General features: G+C 41.6%; 3 protein-coding genes across 10 annotated transcripts; 2 read left to right on the top strand and 1 right to left on the bottom strand.

Moving 5' to 3' along the window:
• The first annotated feature begins 380 nt into the window (after positions 1 to 380).
• LOC103712028 (chitinase-like protein 1) lies at positions 381 to 2,840 on the top strand. Its single transcript, XM_008798404.5, has 3 exons — positions 381 to 861; positions 1,895 to 2,048; positions 2,152 to 2,840. Exons 1-3 carry the CDS (start codon positions 522 to 524, stop codon positions 2,555 to 2,557), a joined length of 900 nt encoding a protein of 299 aa, XP_008796626.3. The 5' UTR covers positions 381 to 521; the 3' UTR covers positions 2,558 to 2,840.
• A 988-nt stretch (positions 2,841 to 3,828) lies between these two features.
• LOC103713502 (UPF0496 protein At3g19330-like) lies at positions 3,829 to 6,694 on the top strand. Of its 4 annotated transcripts, none has more exons than XM_088706351.2 (3): positions 3,829 to 4,035; positions 4,167 to 5,392; positions 6,558 to 6,694. In XM_088706351.2, the coding sequence occupies exons 1-2, from the start codon at positions 3,969 to 3,971 to the stop codon at positions 5,360 to 5,362; spliced, it is 1,263 nt and encodes a 420-aa protein (XP_088562477.1). In that variant the 5' UTR covers positions 3,829 to 3,968; the 3' UTR covers positions 5,363 to 5,392; positions 6,558 to 6,694. The 4 variants fall into 4 exon arrangements, with proteins under 4 accessions (XP_088562477.1, XP_038971959.2, XP_038971958.2 ...); XM_039116031.3 differs by having other exon boundaries at positions 6,527 to 6,659; XM_039116030.3 differs by lacking the exon at positions 6,558 to 6,694 and adding an exon at positions 6,243 to 6,374.
• Positions 6,695 to 8,617: 1,923 nt separating this feature from the next.
• On the bottom strand, positions 8,618 to 13,530 carry LOC103712002 (NAC domain-containing protein 17-like). 5 transcript variants are annotated; one of them, XR_015970981.1, is made up of 7 exons: positions 13,020 to 13,423; positions 11,611 to 11,888; positions 11,233 to 11,502; positions 10,111 to 10,621; positions 9,611 to 10,005; positions 9,227 to 9,321; positions 8,680 to 9,098 (listed from the first exon to the last, which is right to left on the bottom strand). XR_015970981.1 is itself a non-coding variant. In XM_088706348.1 (6 exons), exons 1-5 carry the CDS (start codon positions 13,264 to 13,266, stop codon positions 9,611 to 9,613), a joined length of 1,701 nt encoding a protein of 566 aa, XP_088562474.1. In that variant the 5' UTR covers positions 13,267 to 13,432; the 3' UTR covers positions 8,618 to 9,069. The 5 variants fall into 5 exon arrangements, 3 of the variants coding, with proteins under 3 accessions (XP_088562474.1, XP_008796603.3, XP_088562475.1); XR_015970982.1 differs by having other exon boundaries at positions 8,680 to 9,069; XM_088706348.1 differs by lacking the exon at positions 9,227 to 9,321 and having other exon boundaries at positions 8,618 to 9,069; positions 13,020 to 13,432.
• Between the last annotated feature and the right edge of the window lie 9,159 nt (positions 13,531 to 22,689).

The raw sequence follows: 22,689 nt of genomic DNA, 5'->3' as shown, positions 1-22,689 counted from the left end.
TCTCCAAAATAATAATAATAATAATAATAATAATAATAATAATAATAATAATAATAATAATAATGATAATGATAATAATAATACTGATATATCAAATGGAAAACTTAAGAATGCACAACGCCGTTGAACAGGAGCTATCTTACGTCCATTGTCATAACTTCAAGATTTGAGAACATAACCTTGGTTTCTTAAAACCAATAAGATCTGCAGTTGAAGTAGTATAGAAGAAAAAAAAAAAGAAAATATAATTTCCTCATCAGCTGCATGTCGATCGAGACTCTTAACCAATTTAACAATAATAAAAATATCAAGAAGTAAATGATGTAAAACAAATGATGTAATAAAGAGACCTCACACCAGAGGTCCAGAGCAACGTGTAACCTTCGCATTGGCTCCTTTATCGTTGCCTCTTTTCGGCCTTCCACCCACCACCTTTAATAGATCTGTATTCCCTTCTTCCTTTCTCCTTCCCTTTCTCTCAGGCACTGTGTCGAACGAGTAGAAGGGGGTCGTCGGCGGGGATGGGGAGGTGGGCGGCGGCGGTGGTGGGGCTGCTAGTGGTTTGGAGCGTGGGGGAGGCGAAGAAGAAGGAGAAGGTGTGCGACAAGGGGTGGGAGTGCAGTGGGAGTAAATACTGCTGCAACGAGACCATCACCGACTACTTCCAGGTGTACCAGTTCGAGAATCTTTTCAGCAAGAGGAATGCGCCCGTCGCCCACGCGGTGGGGTTCTGGGACTACCACTCCTTCATCACCGCCGCCGCCGTCTACGAGCCCCTCGGCTTCGGCACCACCGGCGGCAAGCAGATGGGGATGAAGGAGGTCGCCGCCTTCCTCGGCCATGTCGGCAGCAAGACCTCCTGTAAGATTTCGAAATCCAATCCATCATTGTTCTTCTCCCCTCCTTATTTTGGAGGCAAATTTTTTTTTTTTTTTTTAAAGACGTTTAATATGGAAGCTGATGGCTTCCTGACCCCAGCTCCATTTGCCCCTGTCAAAACCCTAATTTCCCTCCTCTTAGAAGGGGTAAGAGAAGGGATTTGGATGGTGAAGTTTGGGGAGGAGAACTGATTTGGATCCTTTTTTTAGTTATGCATCCCTATATTTATGGAAGGTTTTTTTGGGGGGGCTGAAATGGGGAAATAGTTAACTATTGTTGAGAATTGCTAGCTCCTTTTGAAAGACATGGATGATTTGGGGGGATGAGAATATTTGGTGCTGGGATTGCTAGGAAAATGTAGAGAAATTCGAGGATAGGACTTGCATTTCATGGCATCTTTGGTGCGATAAGAGAATTGAGACCAACATGCTCATTAGCAGAATCTTAATAGATTTAATCCATGTTGCAACTTTGCAGCAGATCAGCATGATATATGTATTTTCATTTAGTTAAGCAATTCCTTTTTCATATTGATCAAAACGTGATCATCTTTGACATATGTAGTATGGATGACAGAAATTGGACTTTGGATAAAAACAAAGCTGATGTCCAAAGGGGTTATGCTGGAAGGTTTTTGGATTTGATGCAGGATTCTGATGAGTATTCTTCCATGTGATGAAGAAATTTGACCAGATCTAATGGTTCCACAAAGATTACCTTGAGAAATTACTCTTGAGACATCATGCCAACATTATAATTAGTGGTGCCTCTTGGAGTCCCGAGGCATAGCATCTGCTAAATACGCCGCATCCATTCTCAACGTTTATGTCCAGATTTGTTAGTGAATATTTACCCTTTAGTTTAATGAGCTTCTCTGGAAAATTTTCCATCAAACAGTATGTAATTGAGGACTGATTCCATGGTGTATGCAAGGCGTCGAAATTTCTGATAGTCTCCAAAATTGGTGCCACAATTACCATTTCTTCTCTTATGATTCTTTGTTTGCCTTTTGCAGGTGGGTATGGCGTCCCATCCGGTGGCCCGCTTGCATGGGGACTTTGCTATAACCATGAATTAAGCCCAAGCCAGTCCTACTGCGCAGATGACTACAAGTACCCTTGTACCCCTGGTGCTGAATACTATGGTCGCGGTGCTCTTCCTGTGTACTGGTATGCCAATATCATCTTTCCAGCTTTCATGAGATCTATGGACATGGCCAATGATAATCCGGTTGAAGTAACTTTGCTTGTTAAATTGCTCGATGGCTTCCAGGAACTACAACTATGGACTCGTTGGTGAGTCACTTAAGATTGATCTGTTGAATCATCCAGAATACTTAGAGCAGAATGCTACCCTGGCATTCCAAGCTGCCATCTGGAGGTGGATGACCCCGATGAAGAAGAAGCAGCCTTCAGCGCATGATGTGTTTGTTGGCAACTGGAAGCCCTCAAAGAATGATACTTTGGAGAAAAGGTTACCTGGCTTCGGGATGACCATGAATATTCTCTATGCAGATCTTGTTTGTGGTCAGGGCTACATTGATTCCATGAACAACATCATATCCCACTACCAATATTACCTGGACCTGATGGGGGTCGGGCGTGAGGTCTCCGGAGATAATTTGGACTGTGCCGAACAGAAGGCTCTCAACCCATCTGGCACATCTGCATCTTCCTAAGCTGTGAAGAATGATGTTGACCATCAATTGGATACTGGTAGAGGATGCCACAAATAAATGGTTGTCGGTCTACTTCTCCATATAAGATATACTGTCCTGTGAAAACTTTACTGTCCTGGTTCGAGTAGAATTTGAAGGATGAAACTGTTCTTTGTAGAAGGTAAACCGCTGTTTATAATATTCTGTTTTGTAGATGGTTCCTGTGAGGGCGAACATTGTTACTCAAGATATACTGTGTTTATGTTTGTGGCCTGGAGAGAAAAAAAAAAGAACTGGTGGTGAATATTCTTTTTTTTTTTTTTGTGAAGGCTATGACTAATGCATATTATTCTTCCAATTGATGGTTGGTTTAGTGGATTGCATTTCATGGGAGCTGCAGCAGGAACCCTTCTTGGTTTTATTCATCCACTTGTTTCTAAGGTTACTTAAAAAGCCAAGCTGTTCATGAATAGCTCAATTGCTGCTCCATGGCAGTCTTGTTTTTAGATAGGCTACTCAGGCTGTTGATTGGTCTCTGAATTGGCTCTAAATTGGTTCTCAGATTTAGGATTTTGGGAGCTGATTTCCCACAGGCTCACTTGACCTCTTGAAGGTTGATGTAAATTCTGTTTTGTTTTGTCACAATTAATCATACCACTCAGGCATTGCCTTTGTCATTGGCGGAGGCCAAAAAAAAAAAAGGCTAAGCTTGTCTGAGCTTGTTAAGTTGAAAAGCGAAGCTCAAGCCTCATTTTATGCTCATTTATGAATGAGTCGAACACTCTGGGCTCTTTGAACATGTCGAATACGATTTTCAGACAATGATTGGGCAGCCCAAAGCTTAGCTCTTCTTTTCTAATATGTAGCTTCACTTACTTTTCTCTATTTTCTGATCAGTCCCTAACATTTCTGAGCATTCTCTGGATCAAGTCAGAATTGGTTTGTAACCGAGCTAGCACATAGGCTCCTAAATCTTTTTTTTTTTTAACTAAAGTAGATGATTCATACAATTCTAGTACGGATGGGACACTTCTAACCTCTCTTAAAGAGAACCCAAGGTTTCATGGGACACTTGCAAACCTTTTGATTAATTTTTCACTGATTAATCACTGATTAAAGAGAAGCCAAATCCAATATCCTTTCTCTTGCACTGTCTCACTTGTTCCTTGCAGCCCAAGCCGACCCAAATTCGACACGGTGTTGACCTGGCTTTATTTAGCTAGATCAGAAAATCTATCGACCAGATCCGCCACCCTCTCTTCTAACACTCTGACCTTGGGAATCGCCGGCCCTACCATTTGAAGCGTCAGCAAGAGCAAGACAACGACCGAGTCCTCCATCTTCCTCTCTAATTTATCTCCGCTGAGTGGTTGGACTTCCCATTCCCCCACACCTTGCTCCGACCCGCCTCCAATTCCAACTCTTCCCATCTATGCGCTGCTTCGATGGCGGCCCCCGGAGACGAGACAGAGAGTCCCCGACGCCCTCACCACCACCAGGTAATTCCAAATCCTGTGTCTCCTTTTCGCTTTTTTTCTTTTTTCGTTCGAGCAAATCGGAAGTAAACGGCGGCAAAAAGGGTAAATCTTTACAAAATTTCGTATCCCAATCCTCACTCTCATCTCCTCAGCAAACAAGACGGAGACCGAAGACGATGACGGCGGAGGGAATGGCCGGAAAAGGAGACAGCACCAGAGCCCGATGTCGAGCACCGCCCAGACGCCCACCGTCTCCACCGCCACCTCCCCCGGCGCCACCATCAATCTCGGCGACGAGTACACCCTCGCCGTCCAGACCAACTCCTACAACGAAATCTGGGCCAAAATCCACTCGGGCGATGGGCCGGCGACCGAGAACGAGGACGTAGCGCCGCCGTCGGCGGCGCTATCGCCGGCCCGATTGATCGCCCGGGTGCTCCAGCCGGACCGGGCGTCGATCCAGGAGGTCCTCTGCACCGCACCGCCCTCCCACCTCACCCGCCTCGTGTCCTCCTACTTCGACAGCAGCGAGAGCACCTCCGCCGCCTGCCTCTCTCTCCGCCGCGCCGTCGACCATGCCCGCTCCCTCTACGACCCCATCAGCAAGCTCCTCGAGCTCCTCCCTTGCACCTCCCCCTCTCCCACATCCGCCGGCACCGGCCCTGGCCCCCACCTCACCCCGGCCCAGTGCGACTGGGCCTTCGACACCTTCTTCGAATTTGATCGCCTCGACAACCCCTTCCCCGCCCCCTCCACCGGCTTCCAGGGCATGCGCCGGTGCTTCTCCGAGCTCCGGCAGCAGCTCGAATCCCACCTCCGCAAGGCCCGCCGCCGCCGCCGCCTGCTGCGCCGCGCCACCCGCGGGGCGGCCGCCTGCCTGATCGGCGCGGCCGCGGGTGCCGCCGTGGCCGCTCTGGTGATCGCCACCCACGCGCTGGCGGCGTTGGTGGCGGGGCCCGCCGTGTGCCTGCTGCCGGGGGATCTACTCGCGGGCCCGAGGCGGCGGGCGAGGGAGCACATGGCGCAGCTGGACGCGGCGGCGAGGGGGACCTATGTACTCAACAATGACTTGGATACTATCGAGAGGCTGGTGGCGCGGCTCCACGAGACGGTGGAGAGCGACAAGAAGCTGGTGCGGCTCGGGCTGGAGAGGGGGCGGGGGATGCGCCACCCCATCGAGGAGGTGCTGCGGCAGCTCCACAAGAACCACCCCTGCTTCCTCCACCAGCTCGAGGACCTCGACGAGCACATCTGCCTCTTCTTTGCCGCCGTCAACCGTGCGCGGTCCCTCCTCCTCCGGCAGATCCACCACCACCACCACCACCACCACCACCGGCATAGCGGGTGACTCCTGATTGCGGTGCTCACCAATTCTTTGGTAAGATTGTTTCTGATGCTGAGCTGCTCGATGCACTGCCCATTGTTTACTCATGATATATTAACAATTCATGCAACTCTGAATCGCAACTCATTCTTGCATAAGAGCTTTTATTTCTCAGAAGAAGGGTTGGAAAGAGATGTCATAGATGCTAAGAGGAATGAAAGATTTTATTAACCTGTGTGCCTTCTCCTTCTCCTTCATATTGACCTGTGTGCTAGTGTTCTTGTTAACGCTGTAAATCTTTCTAAAGCAAATTAGCAAGTATAAATCTTTCTAAATGATTTTCTCAAAAATCATTACCTAATGAAACAGAAGAAACATATCAGTAATCACGTAACTGTCAAAATTGCCGCGAGAGAGAGAGAGATGTAATTCATAAGTGCGGGAACAATGTATACCTGTTTACAAGTAGGGCAAGTATCACTCCTTTCATCCACTGAAAAATACACTGTATGTGCTGATCATGTGTACACTTGGGAATTACTTTTGGATTTTGTCTATCATATATCCTGCCATGAACAAACATAACCACCATTCAGAAAATTAAAGAAAATGAAAAAATAGTGTAGTCTTCTAAATCAAAGGAAAGTGAGAACATAACATGTCGATGATTTAAAGTTATCATTCCCCTTCTCCCTGCTCATCTGTTAATATCAAGCTATTCAGCTGTTAATATCATTATGTATAATCCGTCTTAACGCAATCTAATTATTTCTAGCAAGCCCTCTTCCCCTTCCCCCTTCCATATCTTGGAGACATGAATCATGAATAATATGGATGCATTCTTGATAAATAAATTGTAATTCAATAAAAAAATAAATAAATGAATGATTTATTCTTTTTCTAGGATGATATGCATATGTTGAAGAGGAATTGCTCTTTCAAAAACACAACACAAAAATCATGAATGATCATAGAAGGGAACTACCGGTAAGATCGACTTTATGGATCAAGTATGATCCACCAAAAATCTGAGAACAGTGCGAACATATTAAAATTCTTATTGCTCTGTTCAATGTCTTTTATGTGCAAAATCTGCCAAAATATTTTTTAGATTTGTATATACGACAAGCCGAAGGAAGATGGAAAGTACGTTTTCCAGGAACCTTTGTTTTTGTTCTCCATATGCAGTTAACAAACGAATGATCTATCTAAATATAAGTATTGAAGCACAATCAACCACAAAGATTATATGAATGGTGTAAAGAGAAGGAATGAAGGAGGATGGAGGGGTCTAACCGGCACCTGCACCGAGCTGCTCTTCTCTGTCGTCGTCGTCCTTGGTACTCAGGGCAAGAGCATGATGTACCCATGTTTCCTTGTTTCAGGATATGAACCCATAATGTATCCTTTCCCTCTCCAAAAAAGGGGGAAAAAGTCCTTTCTAATTCTAAACGAACTGTTCCTAGGTGTAGTCCGGAGGGCACCCAAGGATATATTGATTGTTTTACTGAAATTCGAAACGAACTGTGCTTTTGCAATTGTAACGGAACTGTTCTAAATTTAAGGAGGGCGAATCCTTTTCCTTTTGTGTATTTTGGTTTGATTACTTTCTGAAGAATATGTATCATCTATGCATCTACATATGTGTTTGTTGATGAATCTCTATGGAAAGTATATTGGACTTGATTGATTAGGGGGATCAGATGGGGGGCATTGTTCCATGGATACGGATTGATTTCGGGAGGAGGGATACAAGAATAGTTGTAATTTTATATATCATAGTACAGTAGTGAAGGTGCAACGTTGCCTTGGTTTGTTCACAAATATTTGGCAGAAAAAAAAGAAGAGAGAGAGAGAGAGAAGAAAAACTACAACAATCATTTCTTTCAAACATCCTTCTACTCCTAAAATTGAGCTTAACACAGATCTGACATGGGCACTGCCCCAGAAGATGTGTTGTATATTGAACTCTGTCAACTTCTTGGCCAGAAAAATAGCTGTGTGGCCTAGCTTTGTGAAGCAACTTTATTACATTCAGCATCTCAAGTCAACCATGAAACTATGCACTGCGGTACAACAAGTGGATTGGAATTACTCACTGCTGATCATAGCTAACCCTGAATTAATCCACTTCAATTTGAACTTAATGTATTTATATTATTCGTAGAAAAATAAAGACCCGACCACCAAATACCCAATCTTAAGCCAAAAAAACTGATAAAACATTAATAGAATATGTTTCTCCGAGCCTCCTTGGCTTTACAAAATTGAAATAATTAACTTTTACATAGTTAATCTTCAATACTCTTGCTGACAATAATTTATGTGTGGTGGATCGATTATTACATATAATTGGTTGATGATAGTATCTATTTATTCAATTAGCAGTTTGCAAATGGCTAAGCAATGTTGGAGGTTGAGCTGCTTGGAATGCTGTGTTCATGCCTCTGGGAGGTCTTAATAACGAAAAGGGAGCACAATATGGATAAAGAACTTTGAAGGTAGACTCGTGCATCATCTATAAGTTTGAGTTGAAAAAAGTCCATGCAACTCATGTCTTTTAAGTCTTATGTCGCCATCAGTAGCTCAAATTAGGATTAAAGATCGCCAAAATATTTCTTTTCACAAACTCCGAGGCGCCCCTACTCTTGAAAATCAAGCTTGCTGTTGAATTCCGTGGCCATAGGTTTGTTCCTCATCTACGTCACAGTAAGCCCCAAAAGAGAAGACAGCCTATAATAAAAGGTAGTTCGAGTAAGAAAGTCTACGGAAGAAGAGGAACTTTCACTGATGGACGGTTCCTCGTCGAGCACTCTTTTAGAGTTCGCAAGCGTAGGAAGAAGGTGAGTTAGAGATGTCTTGATTTATAAAAAAAATATAAATTTGAAAATTTTATTTTGAAGTAGCAGTTTTCAGGTATTTGTAGATATTTTTTATTCAAGAAGCTTATGTGTTGAATGGAGGAGAGGGAAATGTAGCAATATCGGGTCGTACTAAGATTTTTTTCTTCTCCCATTTTTTCTTCTGATTTTCATTTCTACTTGTTCGCAGAGAGAGAGAGAGAATTAAATTGTGAATTTTGATGTTGATGCCATCTTCTTTTTTTTTTTTGTTAACTCTAAAATCAAGTCCAGCTTAACTACTCTATTTCGTCGAGCCAAGAAATGCTGTAATCTGATTTTGGTTGGAAACTAAATGTCTGTGGCTTTATGGAGTCCGAAGCCTGACAACACCATTCACATGCTCATTGACCTATGGTAAATTTGAATGCACAAAATATGGTGCGATCCAACAATGTTGATTTTATTTTTTTGTTTGGCGCCCCTTAAGCAATTCATCCATGTCATAACCACAAGGTGGATCAACGTTTTTATAGCAAAACCATTCAAACATTCAGCTAAATACAATCCATGGACTTCCTTGTCCAGTTTGTGAATAATATAACAACACTAACCTGCTCCGGACGCAATTAACGGGCATGGGAAGAGATAGTCCAAGTCCTTCAGCTGTTATTGTTAACAGGGAATCTACGAACTAATGTACCATTTTTGCAGCCTGATGAAGAAATTTAAGAAATGACTAGATGCTGGAAATATCTGCAAGTCTGCATCACAGATCAATGAGAGACTAAATTCAGATGCTGAAGTGGTGAGTCAGATAACTGCTCTTCTCCACCACAACCCATGCCAACATTTTAAGATCCATTGGGGTGAGGAGATTCGAGCCTCCATCTGCGAAATATTGTGAATATCATCAAAATCTACATGAAAAATATCAGAACATTAGTGCATGTACAATCGGGCTTTGAACTAGATCCAAGCAGTACCGTTGTGCCCTAAAATCAATTCCTAAATATTATGGAGCTTGGGTCGACATCGGCTATATTACCTGACAACAATAATCTTGTGCATGAAAGATCTGTCTAATGAACACTCCTATGAACAAAGAGAACATGAGATGCAGAGCAATACATGCACATCGCACTGCAGCAGAGGAAAGAATTTGTTTCACAAATCCAGCATCGGAGCAAGAGCTCACGATGACATAGACCAGGAAGTTGGCAGCATTGCTTGCCTCTAATGATGTATAGTTATAGACATTCTTTTCTCCCCAATGAACTATATTGAGTGCTGCAATAAAATCTAACATGATTTTTTTTTTTTGCAATCATAAATATTTGAACACGTGCACCTTCGAGGATTGTAAATGACAGAGATCAGTAAAGCTAACAGAACAGATGGATTAAATTTTTGTTCCTATAATATTGTGTACCTATGATGATATGAACTTGCCCCATAAACCTTTGAAAACTTTTACTGCAGCTCCAATTGTCAGCACCCAAAAGACAGCAACCAGTCCAACCAGGAATGAGATAAAAAGAAATCCACCACTGTGGCTCCCCCTCTGCCTCCCAGAGGCCACAGTGCCTCCACCTGTTGCGGCATTTGGTTCTTGAGTACCAATCTGCCCTGCTCTGAAGCTCGAAACACGTTGAAATGCTCTACTTATTAAAGCATTCTCTGAGGCTATTGCAGGACTGCTCGGTACAGAATCTAGTAAGGCTGAGAGTGCCGAACTGAACCAAGAGTCTGAATCATCTCTAACAGAACTAAACTGCCCCTGGGTATTCTTCCCAACATTTGATGGAGCACTAGCATTTACAATACCTACATTATTCAGATAGCACAAATAAATGAGAAATAGACGAAGTAACAGCATCCTGACCTGTCAGGAATCAGGATGCAGCATTCATATAAGAAGTGATTAAGCACCTGATGCTGGTGGTGCCATGATAATATGATTTGTCTCTCCAGCAGTTGACGTGCTGAAATCCTGCTCATGTGTCCAGAGCTCAGTGGTGATAAAAGATGCTTGGCATTCATCAAAATATGGATTCTGGCCTGCTCCATCAAGAGGCACGAATTCTTCATCTAAAAACCTGGTGGCATCAAAATAATCATAAGCATCGTAAAATCCACCAGTGTCATGAATGATGTCCTTGTTGCTGGCATCATCTACTCTCCACTCTGTAGACTCTGGATCATTGAAATCTCTGATTTCCAAGAACTCTTCATCAACTTTGAGTTGGCCCTGATCGGAACAATTCGTGGATGTTGTCACAGGAGTCTCAGTAGGCAGAATGTAAGCAGGATCTGGCCTGGCGATCTGAAAGTCTGGCTCCTCGCTGCTCAGTTCGCACCAGTTGAGGTTCTGTTCAGTAAAATTAGCATCTCCAAGAGACGGCACCACAGGAAGGCTCCCATCTTCTGCTTCAACATCAATCTGCATCAATAGTGACAAATCCAATGGAATTGGACGATCATATCAGTAACAATAATTGACAGGAAATCCAACATCTTTTACAAGCAAGGTTTATTCAGTTAAAACAAGTGAATTGGTTCTATGGGTCTGTCATTTTAAAAAATGCCATTAATTTTCTAAAACCTTAGAAAAAAGAGAGAGGGGGGGGGGGGGGGGGGGGGGGGAGGGTGTGGACTGTTCTATTATCCAACTCAAAATCAAGCTGGATTCTCCCATTCCTGCTCTAGTCTTATGTTTCCTTTTCCCGGTAAGACATATTGCCCTTCTTCCCTTCTACATCCCCTCCCTAATTCATGGTTATTTGTTTCTTTTAGTAATATATTTTATTATTGCTGCTTTTTATATTTAGTGTTCATTATATGCATAAAGACTAGTTTGCATGCATGGGTCTCAGCAAAAATATGGATCTATAAACAGACAGCATGCCATCTCCATATCCGTTAATTTCTCAAATGAATTTGGGGATCATATGGTTTTGGTCCATGTGGAAATCTAGGTATTAATTCAAAAATTATTCCCGACCAAACAGTGGAATCTGGAAAAAACGAAGTACTGAAGAAGGCCCAGAATACCTCTGAAACAAATGCAGAACATTCAGAAGGTTGTGGAATTATGTCTTGTTCATCCGATATTTGTAGCAAAAGGTCCTCCAGATCATCCATTGGAAGCATGCTCCCCTCACCTAACATGCTAGTGGAGTCACCACCCTGAGGATGTCCAGGCATGGTGTCTTCCTTGCTATCATCTTCCCACTCCTTTTCTACGAAAGGTGCACCATACTGTTCCCCATTCTTTGGACCGGGTCCACTCTTCCTAAAGACCTTATAGAGGGCATAAGAATCCTGCAAAGAAGGAGATCCATCAATGAGAGACTTACAAAACTTTTTATGGAAGAATAAGCAAAACAGTTGTTAAGTATTAAGATAGATGTTGCTTTAGCAGTGACTTGCCTGCACGTTGCTGCAGCTCATAAGCATCTGATCATCCAAGGTATACTCATACATGACCCAATCGGTGCGTTCTCCCTTAGGAGCACGACCACGGTAGTAAACAAGGGTCTTCTTGTTACCCACAGCCTTGGAGTTCTGAGAGATGGTCCGGTCCTTACCTGTAGTCTTCCAGTAGCCACATTTGGTAGCTCGATTGGATCTCGATCCATTAGGGTACTTCCTGTCTCTAGGGCTAAAGAAGTACCATTGCTTGTCACCACTCTTCAACAGTGATCTTTCTGCACGTATCAGCAAATCATAGTTCAGAATTAAGTTAGACACGCACACACACAAAAAGAAAAAAGATTTAAGTTACGCAAGAAAAATAACTCTCGTTCTGCCAAAGTATGACTCTGATTAAGAGAAAGATGACCCAGAAAACTTCAGTGATCAGGAAAAGCATTAATAATTCATGTTAATGAATGGTAATTTAGGTGATCGGCAACATGAGGATAGAATAAGAAACTGAGAAATGAGAGAAAATATAAAGAGAGTGTGTGACTAGCAATTGTAAAATAACCAAAACAAGTGCAGTAAGTAACTGGATTTATCCAAATTAAACAATAGAATTTAGAGGGAAAAGTAAGATTGCACAGAGATGCTGCTATTCGTGTGAAAACCATCTCTAAGATCTGAGAAATAAAACATGGAGAAACTAAATTAGGTTCTGATATTGAACATATCTGTAACAAATTGTCGCTAAGAGAAGCCGAACCGGCAAGCTGTCCTGATTTCAAAAAAGACCAGACTCCTGGCAAGGAATTGTAGTCCAAATTCTCAGCAACATGAGCCAATGAATAATAAGATAAGGGGAAAAATACCAAAATAAGGAAGGTGTCCAACCACAACCATTTCAGAATGCTGAATCAACTGGATTAGGTGCTGACATCCAACAAAGAACTAATAAATATTGAGTAAGTGTAACAGGATTCACGATGAATTCTAATTCATATGCTCATCTATGAATGAAAGTGAAAGTAGACAATAAATATGAAATAGATACAAAGAAAGCAAAAATTGTCGCTGAAGCAAGTGGCAGGAGACCGAATTTATCAAAATCTAGCAGCAAGTTGAAAGGCAAAATTAATATCACTTTGGGCGAGAATTAGAGTTATTCCAAAGATCTGACAATTATAAGGAAACAAATTATTGAGAAAAGGCACTAGCTGAGCAAATCAAAGGGCGTAACCAAGAATTACAATTCTATCCTCGCAGATCCACTTTCCCTTTTCTTCAGAAAGCAAGAAGAGAATCCCTAGGGATATCCAATTATCCAGTATGGTTCTGTCCACAAGAATTCGAGATGGAATATCTATAAAAGATAAAGAATAGAAGAAGAATAAGAGAGTGAGAAAGAGGGATTTGGGTACCTGGGAGTTCCCAGGGCTCCCACTTGTAGACGTCGACGTCGCCGATCATGGGGAGGCGGATGCGGCGGCGGCAGACCTTGCGCTTCAGATAGTAGAGCACCAGCTCCTCGTCCGTCGGGTGGAACCGGAACCCCGGCGGCCACCACTTCGCTTCCCCAAGAGCTAACCCGGCCACGCCCTCGTCCTCGTCGCCGTCGTCGCCCCTCCTCCGGCTCATCGGCCCTCGGCACTCCGGCGCCGCTCCCATCGCCGGTCAACGGTTGATAATAAGAAAGAGAAAGCGGGAGAGCAGCTTTCCCTGTCTCTCTCCCCCCCCCCACCTCCCTCGCAACCTTCCTTCGGCTCCGTGGTCGAAGGATTTAACGAGGGGAAAGAAAGGAAGAAAGCGGTGGCCTGGGGCCTCCTCGGGCGATGGAGCCTCTCTCTCTCTCTATTTCGCGACTTCAACCGTTGGATCGTGCACCCCACAGATCTCAAATCGTACATTGCGCGATCCAACGGTTGATGCCGCGAAAGAACGATACAACCCGAACCCGGAACGATAAAAGCTAGCTCTCTGCGTGGGCCCCGGTGACGTAATCCAGGACAGAACGGGCCGGGCTACATCTGGGCCCTGAGAGCCCACAAAATTCTTTTCCCATTTTCCTCTTCTCTATTCGAATGGAGACTTCATGGGAGAGAACCTTCGCAGCAGCTGCCCTTCCCTTTGAATGCTCCAATTTGCCGCGTTGACATATATTTGTTTCGACAGAAAGTAACAGTATTAAATTTGTTCTGGAGCCACAAAGTCAAGTCAGCGTCAGTGGGACGCAATGGTATAAGGTAACATGCTAAATTGCCAATAAAGAAACAAAAATAGGTGAAGGTTTGATTTGGTGTGGACTAAGATATAATGAGCTGCCTAAGTCTATGAGATAAAATCAGGGGATGATTTCTTAAAGTTTATGAGTCAAATGAGCCCACGATTGTGATTCCCCCTAATTCATCTATTTTCACACCTGACATTTTTTATCTTTTTCCTCATTGACTCTGTTCGCACCTGATGTGATATAGTCGGTTTCCAATGCACTACTATTCTTTGTGCAACTTTGTGTGCATCATAGACAATTTTCTGGTTCAACTTTGGCGAATGTTGTACATTTTGTTTGAATAAAAATTGTAATCTCTTTTCGAATTGAATTATATGATCACAACATAGGTGAAAGCTTGACCAAAAATCATGATGTTGATAGTAGGGTTGAATCCATTTCTCTTGTACCAACAGCAAGAGTTTAGCACTTGACACCTAACACCTTCAACTTTATTTAGATCCGTTACCCAGTAGAAAACCTTGTGTCTAGGGGCGGTTTAACTTTGGCCAATGAGGGTAGGAATAATGCAATCACAGGCCATTGTTTGACTCATACATAGTAGTTATTACTGTTGTAGGAATAAAGGGTCCAAACTTAGTCCCACATCAACTAGATAACAGAAAAAATCTATTTCTTAAATGGAGAGGGGCTATCCCTTTCTCTTCAGAGACGCTTTTTGTGGGGCAAAACCGTGCGTTGGAAAGAGACTATGAAACTTCCTTCAAAGTAGACAATATCTCTGAGGAGAAGAAGTCGCTTCCACAGTCTGAGACCGATGGATCTGAGCTCTGGGGTTCGGGGGTATACCCTCCGACCTTATCAATTACAAATTTAGTCCTTACCACTTCAACCCCAAGTTTGAAATATCCTTAGTATTTCTACCAACTGAGGGTCTATTTGAAAAATTCAGAAAGATTTTTGCTGAATTTTCTACATGAATCGAGTTGGTCCACCTAATCTATATTCTTTTAAAGATCCATCCTAATTTTAAACTAAATTCCATATATGAATCTGTTGGCCTACAGGAAGAACAATAAGATCTTCATGAGTTTTTTTTTTTCTCTTTTATAGAATTTGAACCGGAGAAATATTGGAGTGATATGGATCTACTACAAACTCCAAGAATCCAATACGAAATTTAGTCTAATCCTACTTGATTTGCCAAATAGACCTCTAATATTTATTAAAAAAAAGAGGAAAATTTCTCTTGTAGGGAAAGTGGAAGTTTTCAGACATAGAATCCAGGACAAAATCTTTCCCCAACGGACTGCTGCCCCTGCCCCTAGTGAAGCAGCGGGGGGCCCGCCGATGCTCTTTTCATCGACCTCGACCCGGTCAATTACGGTGACTCTGGTGTCCCAAGCCATCCTCCAATCCGGCATATCCACGTGTCCGATTAGGTGTGACCACCGACGATTAGTACGGAAGCTCTGAGATCATCCCTGATCCCCCTTAGGGCTCGTTTGGTTCGCGGGAAGTATTTTCCCTCCTAGGAATATGATTCCTGGGAATCAGATTCCTAGGAAGAGGATACCTAGGAAAGTACTTTTGACATGTTTGGTTAACCATGGGAAAGTGACTAATTTCCAAAGTGCTTATGTTTGGTTGACCATCCACTTTCCTAGGAAAGTTATGTATAATTCCTATTATGCCCTTAATAAAAATTAGGTCTTTAATGCCTCTTTAATGCTTCTTTAATGCTGAAGGGTCTTTTTGGGAAAAAATAAAAAAGGAGTGATTCCCACCTCATGGGAAAGTAACTTTCCCATGTTTCTCATGGGAAAGACTTTCCCATGAAATGTGGGAATCATATTCCCATGGAAATACAACTTTCCCATCTCTCTCCTTTGAAAACTCCAACCAAACAAGAGGCATTTCATTACTTTCCCGTTGACCACACTTTCCCCCCTCGTTTTTCTGCGAACCAAACGAGCCCTTAATTTCCTCCGCTGCTGTGCCGATGATGATAAGCTCCATCGGCCTGCGTGGAAATCAAGCTATTTCCATGACTTGGTCTCTCTCCGGGATATCATGATCATCCTGATCAATATCTAATATTTATACATTGGTGTCATGTCCTTTTCTATCCCACATTCCCACGGATTAGTTGGTATTTTATTATGTTTAATCACGTGGTCTTTGTGACTTCAGTCTTCGTCCCGCGGTCCCGGAAGTTGCTTTGGTTGATGGGTGAATGTGGTTTTAACTCTTTCGTGCAGTAAAATTTTTACTTACAGTTTGAACAAAAATTTTAAAATTTACTTTTCTAAGTTGCCACATGGCGATGCAGACTTTATTTGTCGTGCGCTCATTTTGCGCTGCTGCCCCCTCATCTTGTTTTGGATTTTGCCGAGTGTTGATGCACGTGATGTGGGATATAATTTTTCAGATCTTAAAGTAATGGCGCATGTCTTTCTCATTATCCTTAAGAGGACCTGAAATTTTCCGCAACTGGAGCATTCGTTTGCTAATACAAATGTTTCATTTGAGTGCTCAATGTAAATGAAATTATACTTGAGAAATCCTCCATATCCACATTGCAGACATCTTATGCATGCCCCTCTAGCCTGGAAAGTTTGTGCACGAGAAGAGCTCTGTTCGAGCTCGAGCTGAGCGAGCCATAGTGTCCATGGATCTGGAGAAGAGGAAGAAGGAGACGACGACCTCTCGCAACATGGTGATGGAATCTTGCAAGATAAAGAAGAGGAGGCGGAGGCGGAGTCGGACGGGAAAGGATTAGAGGAGACAAGGACGCGAACAGGTCTATACGGGCTTGTTTAGGCTTGGCCCTCTTGGGTGTGACATTTCTGGCCCAAATAACGCCTGCCCAAGCTCTGACGGCGGTTCTTCAATGGATTAGCCCACCCCGACCCACCCATTGTTTAAGCAAATGAGGCATTTTAGATGTCATTTTGGGGATTATTCCTCAAATCACTTTTTTTTTTGGTGAAATGTTATTCCTCAAATCACTTGGCCACCGTAAATTGCTAAAGAAAATTATGATATTTCATGTGACACATTTATCAAACAAGGTCAAAAATCCAAAACCAAGCTCAACTTATTTATTTAACTAGGTAACCCAACCCAACCCATATCCAAAGGTTAGGTTTGGATTTTACTATATTTAACTTTTGTTCCATAGTTGGTCCATTGAGAGATTAGATCAGGTCCTAGTTTTGGTCATAAAAATGTGCATCAGGTTCCGGTTGGATGGAGAACAGGTCTTGACATCCATCAGGTATCAAGCATTATATATTCAAGAGTTAATCAAGCTAAAAAATCATGTCGTGTTAAAACAATCCATATAACTATTAACACATATTCTAAGAGTTTAAAATTGAAGGATATATGTTTGTTTGTTTGGACCCATGCCCAACCATTCATCGCCAAGTTTGGGACGAGTCCAGGTCAAAGTTGGGTCAGGGTTGCAGTGATAGCCTCATAAATCACATAGCAGATATGTCATACTGATTCAAGTTTGTGAAAGAAAGTTAAGTAGGTCCTAAAAAGGTTAATGAGGCTTTAAACGGTTTGAGCAGGTCGGTTATAATTGTTAACTCAATATAATTATTAAACATGTTAAAACAAGTTAAATAGGTCAGGATTCTAAACCTAAACCTAATTTATTTAATAAACAAGTTATGTCGAGCCAACATATTACAAAATGAACCTACTTATCTCGAGCCTATCGCAGGTCAATTTGGTTGGCCGGGTTGCAAATTGCCACCCGTAGCTTCTCTATTTTGCTAACACAAGGCTTGAGCTAACCTATATCTCATTAAGCTGAAGTAGGCCCATGTATGTTGGGCCTAACTGGGTAACTTGGGTTGGACTTAGCTTTTGCTCGTCGGTATTCGCCTACCCCAAGTTGTCCAATATGCATACCTAAAGGTCGCATGCCCCTTCTCTCCCTTTTTTTCCCCCTTTTTTTTCTTTTTTTTTTCTGTTTTTTTTGGTTGTTGTTGTTGATAGGATGGATAAATCGTACCACTCTAGTATGAATATATAAAAAAAATAGAAAATAAAATTTAATGGAAAAGAAGAGGAATAGTCTTATAAATGTCCCACAAACAATCAATAAAGTGTATAGCGACCCAATCAAGCATCTTTTTTATCTTTCGGTACACATGATTGACCTGAAAAATAATACAATCTATCGCCAATCTGCGGATGTTTTGCAGCAGCGGTAGCTCCCCACTAGCTCCAAACAGGTTCTAAATCCATCCGATTACTATCATCGAATCATCTTTAAGATAAATGCAGTCACATTCTTACATCTTGGGTTTTCTACTTATAAAAACTAAAGCTAGGTTGGGTTTGAAAATGGGACAATACCAAGGATGGCAGGGGATTCGTAGGTTATGAATTGTATCGAGCATAGTTGTGTTTGAAAACAGTAAAGTATCTAGGGTAGAGGAGCGTTCCAAGGGATAAGTAATGAAAATTACACCAATTGGTATGATAATTGATCTCCAATAATTCAACCAGATATCCGATACAATTCAATGGTTCTTTATATCCCCTGGAATTTGGATATCCCGTTCGATTTATCCTATTTGATTTGGCACAATGACCATAGTCTCTTTTAATGAATAAAATCTAAACAAAAAAGATAAGGGCATAGTTGTCTTTTAACCCTAAAAAGGGAAAAACACAATGTTGCAATTGCATTGCAGTATCATTTGATTATTGGATGATTTCATGCACTAATTATAACTTATCTTGCCTTTTTTTTTGTTACGAAGGAGAAAGCACACTTGGAATTAAGATCGGAGTTAAAATGAACTATATGCATCAGCTCTAATCAAGTGAGCTAACTTGGTTGGGATCCGATCACTCCTTTCCAAGGATATATCAGCTTCCAAGGATGATGAAGCCAACGAATCAACTATCTAGTTTTCCCTCCTTGTAAATGTGGGTGGCCATTAAGGCTCAAATAACTTTCTTCATCTGCAAAATATCTCTTAACAGAGGGTTAATTTTAGGCCTACGAGCATGCAAGCCATTAATCCAGGAGATGATGGTAACCGAGTCACCTTCCAATGAAACTTGAGCAGCCTTAAATTTGAAAACAGCCAAACATAGCTCCTCCCAAGCTGCAGCCAATTCAGCAAAAGAAACTAAACACAAGCTGATCTCTTTCCACCATCATGGACTAGACGACCATAACAATCTCTAAGAATAAAACCAGCACCTACGGCATTATCCCTGTCCGATCCATCAAAATAAAACTTCGACGCATCCATGAGCGGCCCAACGCATTTGGGAGCCTAAAACAAACTCACTAAGAGGGATCTTTCTGGCCTTCTTTGAGTTGGGGTCTTAGGTGACTGCTTTAGTCACCTAAGAGTTGGGTCAGCCCTGGACTCACTTCAGAGAATAGGTTAACTAGGTATGATATATATAGTACCATTCAAGGTGGGAGGGTGTTACTATTCACAGTTACTGTAGTGCCATGCAAAAGTATTAAAAGGAGTAGTTGAATGACCTGAAGGAGGTTAGCATACAAGTAATGCGATCGCCTTATCACATCATCCGAGGAAGAGACCATCTTTTGGAACAATCTTCCGTTCCTAGTTTTCCATCCGAGCCAAGTAGTATCGGCCATAAGAGCTTTGATCCCTTTCTCTACTTGGGCATGGGTAAGGAAGTCCAACAATGCCGCCGGGGATGGAGGAAGCGCTCGTATCCACACTCGTTGCATGTGAGCTGCCGTTATACCAAAAAAGTAAAAAAAATTTGATGCAAATAAAAGTACTATATTAGCTCATCTTGACCACATTCAACATCAACCCATTACTTTGACGGTGCTCATTGGCGCGTGATAGCGCTTATTCCAAACCAGTTCCTCCACCGTTCCTTCTGTTTTCCTTGGTGCATGCTTGCTTACGTCAATACCAGAACCAATTCCTCCACAGTTCCTTATGTTTTCTTTTCTTTGTTATCTTTAAGCCCACAATTTCAACAATATTGCTGTAAAAACCTAAACCTATACAGACACGTATTTAGTCATACATTAATTATTCGCTATATAAATCTTCGGTACTTATGCAGAATCGAAAAATCCAAATAATACTTTCCGGCTAGTTATTTTGGATAAGATCTAAAATTATTATAAATGGTACCAAAGTAGATCCGACTATAACATATGTGGACTAGGAGACTGCAGCATAAATTCGTTAGAGTTGACCATAGGCCGTGATGCTTGTGATTAGTTTTATATGGAATTGAACCTTTAGCCTGATGAGAATGTTAGGAATTTAAATGGAGAAAGTATGTGAAGACCCGTACGAGCGTATAATACTTTTCGACTAGCCATTTTGGGTAAAATTTTGAGACAGTGCGAATCCAGCCCAAATTTAAATTAGATCTTCATGATTATATCGAGTTGTGGCTAGATAACCTAGTTGGATTCGTTGACACATTTTCTATGGGAATCAAGGGAGTAACTATTTGTATCTCAATCAAACTCCAAGAAACCCATGTTCTTAATCTAGACATGCTAGAGTAAGAGGAGGGTTAGCAATCTGGATGCAGTTCGGTAAACTTAATTACTTTTCACGGTGGATTTTGAGAGTCGGAAGCATCATGCATGCTTGATGCCTCACATAGAAAGTTGCAAGGATTAGCATTTCGGAATCCCAAAGACTCACGGGTGAATATAGTACTGGACGTAAACCGCACTCATACTAGTATATATATGTTACTTGAAATTTGGAGTTTTACAAAAAAAAAATAATAATATTGCACGCATGATTGCACGTTCAAATTTGAATCATTCAAAAAATCTTTTGAATGGCATGTAGGATTCTTCTTGTCCAGACGCGGTCATTTAAAATCTTTTGAATATGAAACTCTGTAGCCTGCATGCAGGCTCCGCATCCTGCCACATAGCTTCTTTGCTTGGGTTTGCGGTCCTCAAAAGCGTTTGCCGGAGGGCGATGCTTTGAGTGGTACCACCTCCATTTCATTCCTTCGCACTCATCCACCGTAGCTTGCGGCACCGGGAGAGGCCAGACAAGGCCCGAGTGCATGTTCCTCCTCTATCCCCACGCCACCCCTCTATATATGGTTTCCACCATTAATAAAATGAGATGGCTCGCCTAAATCCTTGATGAAGTTGGCCTCCTCGTATGAAGCAAGAGTGACGAGGACATCCCTCTCTCTCTCTCTCTCTCTCTCTCTCTCTCTCTCTCTCGCTCTCTCATCCCACTCATAAGCTTTCTTCAAGTCCCCACTGGAAATGAAATATTTCATGTGATCGTCAGATAAATAGCTTTTTTCTGCGTGATTTCCAAGGTCAACAACAGTTTCATATGCACCATATAGTCCTTTATTAATAAACTTTTGTGCATTCAGGTGTTGGCTGACTATGAGGCCAAAGAGCCATTCCGCAAGCAACGCAAGTGGCACTTTACTTAAGAGACTGAAAAGATTGCGGGCTTAAAAGAATTGTCAGGTTCTTAGAGTACAACTCTTTTTTAAAAAAAAATTGAGGCATGCTATAAGTCAGACCATATTTGATTCATTGCTTTGAATGATGAAAATGTGAAGAATGAATGCATTCATTGGTAAAGTTGAAGCATAAGAGATGGAGATTTTTGGTTCCCACTGTTCTTTGGAATTCCTTTTTTTTAAAAAAAAAACTTGATTTTCTAAGCCTGGATATTGATTCACCATGAACTGTCATGAACGTTATTTCATAAAAGCACTTTAAATAAAATAGAACTATGGGTTGAATCTTTTCAGTGTCTAAATTTATAAAGATTTTTATAATGATTGATTAGAATTAATAAAGAAAAATTCTTTTGCATTGTGTTATGATTGCGATGAACTCTCCGTCGACCTCTTAAAGTTAATTAATAAGATGTCAATGGCATTATCAGGAGAGAGATCTACAAATGACTTGGATGGTCTTTAATCATTTTTTAAGCAGCATCTGCCCTAAGCAACATCATCATATTAAATCTTCCTAAAATTAAGATTAGGATCCATCCCATGGAGGAAAAGGAGTGCTAAGAGCAGCAAAACAAGCCTTAAGACTTTTCGCATGCAATGTATCTCAACAACTTAACAGAAAAGTGGGAGAGGAATTTCTCAAGAGAAAGTGTACCTAAAGGGAAGGAGCTACAGTAGCAGTTTTTATCACCAAGGACACTCAAGGCAAGCAATTTTTTGACGGAGGGCCAACCCAAGCTCCTTGAATTATAGAAGAGGACAAAATAAAAAATGAGACATATTCAAACTAGAAGGAGATAGGATTATATTTTTGGATTATAAAGATTGGTGCCTTTAGAGCATGATGTTGTTCTGAATTTTGGCATAATCTCCTTGTTAATATTGAAATATGATGGCAAGATCCATGCCTAAACCCATTTTGCGCACCAAAAGAAAAGCAACAATCAATCCTTTAACTACTAGTTTGTAATGTGTCTACATACTTTGACATTTCAAGCTTTAGTTGGTGTAAGGTACCATACTGATATATATGAACATTAATATCTCTTGGTTGGCTTCTTCCATAGCCTTGGTCATTAAGAATAGTAAGCTTCACATCAAGATTTATTGTTTGTGCTCATATATAGTTATTGGTACCATTTATGCATGCATTACAGTTTGCTCTATAAAGCAAGATTTTAAATCCTATAAGACATGGATTAGGACACTCTTGTCCCCAAAGCTATCCTAATAAGTACCCTTCATCTTCTCTCCTTCTTTCTTTTCTTAATTTCTTTCTTCCTTCTTCTTTTTTTATTCTTTTCTTCTTATTTTCTTTTCCTTTCATTATTCTCTCCCTTTTTCCTTCTTTCTTTTTTTAT

The sequence above is a fragment of the Phoenix dactylifera genome, chromosome 11 (assembly GCF_051530095.1).
Source record: "Phoenix dactylifera cultivar Ajwa chromosome 11, Ajwa_hap1_PhDact_Kaust_v1.1, whole genome shotgun sequence".
Lineage (NCBI taxonomy): Eukaryota > Viridiplantae > Streptophyta > Magnoliopsida > Arecales > Arecaceae > Phoenix > Phoenix dactylifera.
Note: the sequence above shows the minus strand (reverse complement) of the source record. Positions and strands in the feature narration are given on the sequence as shown.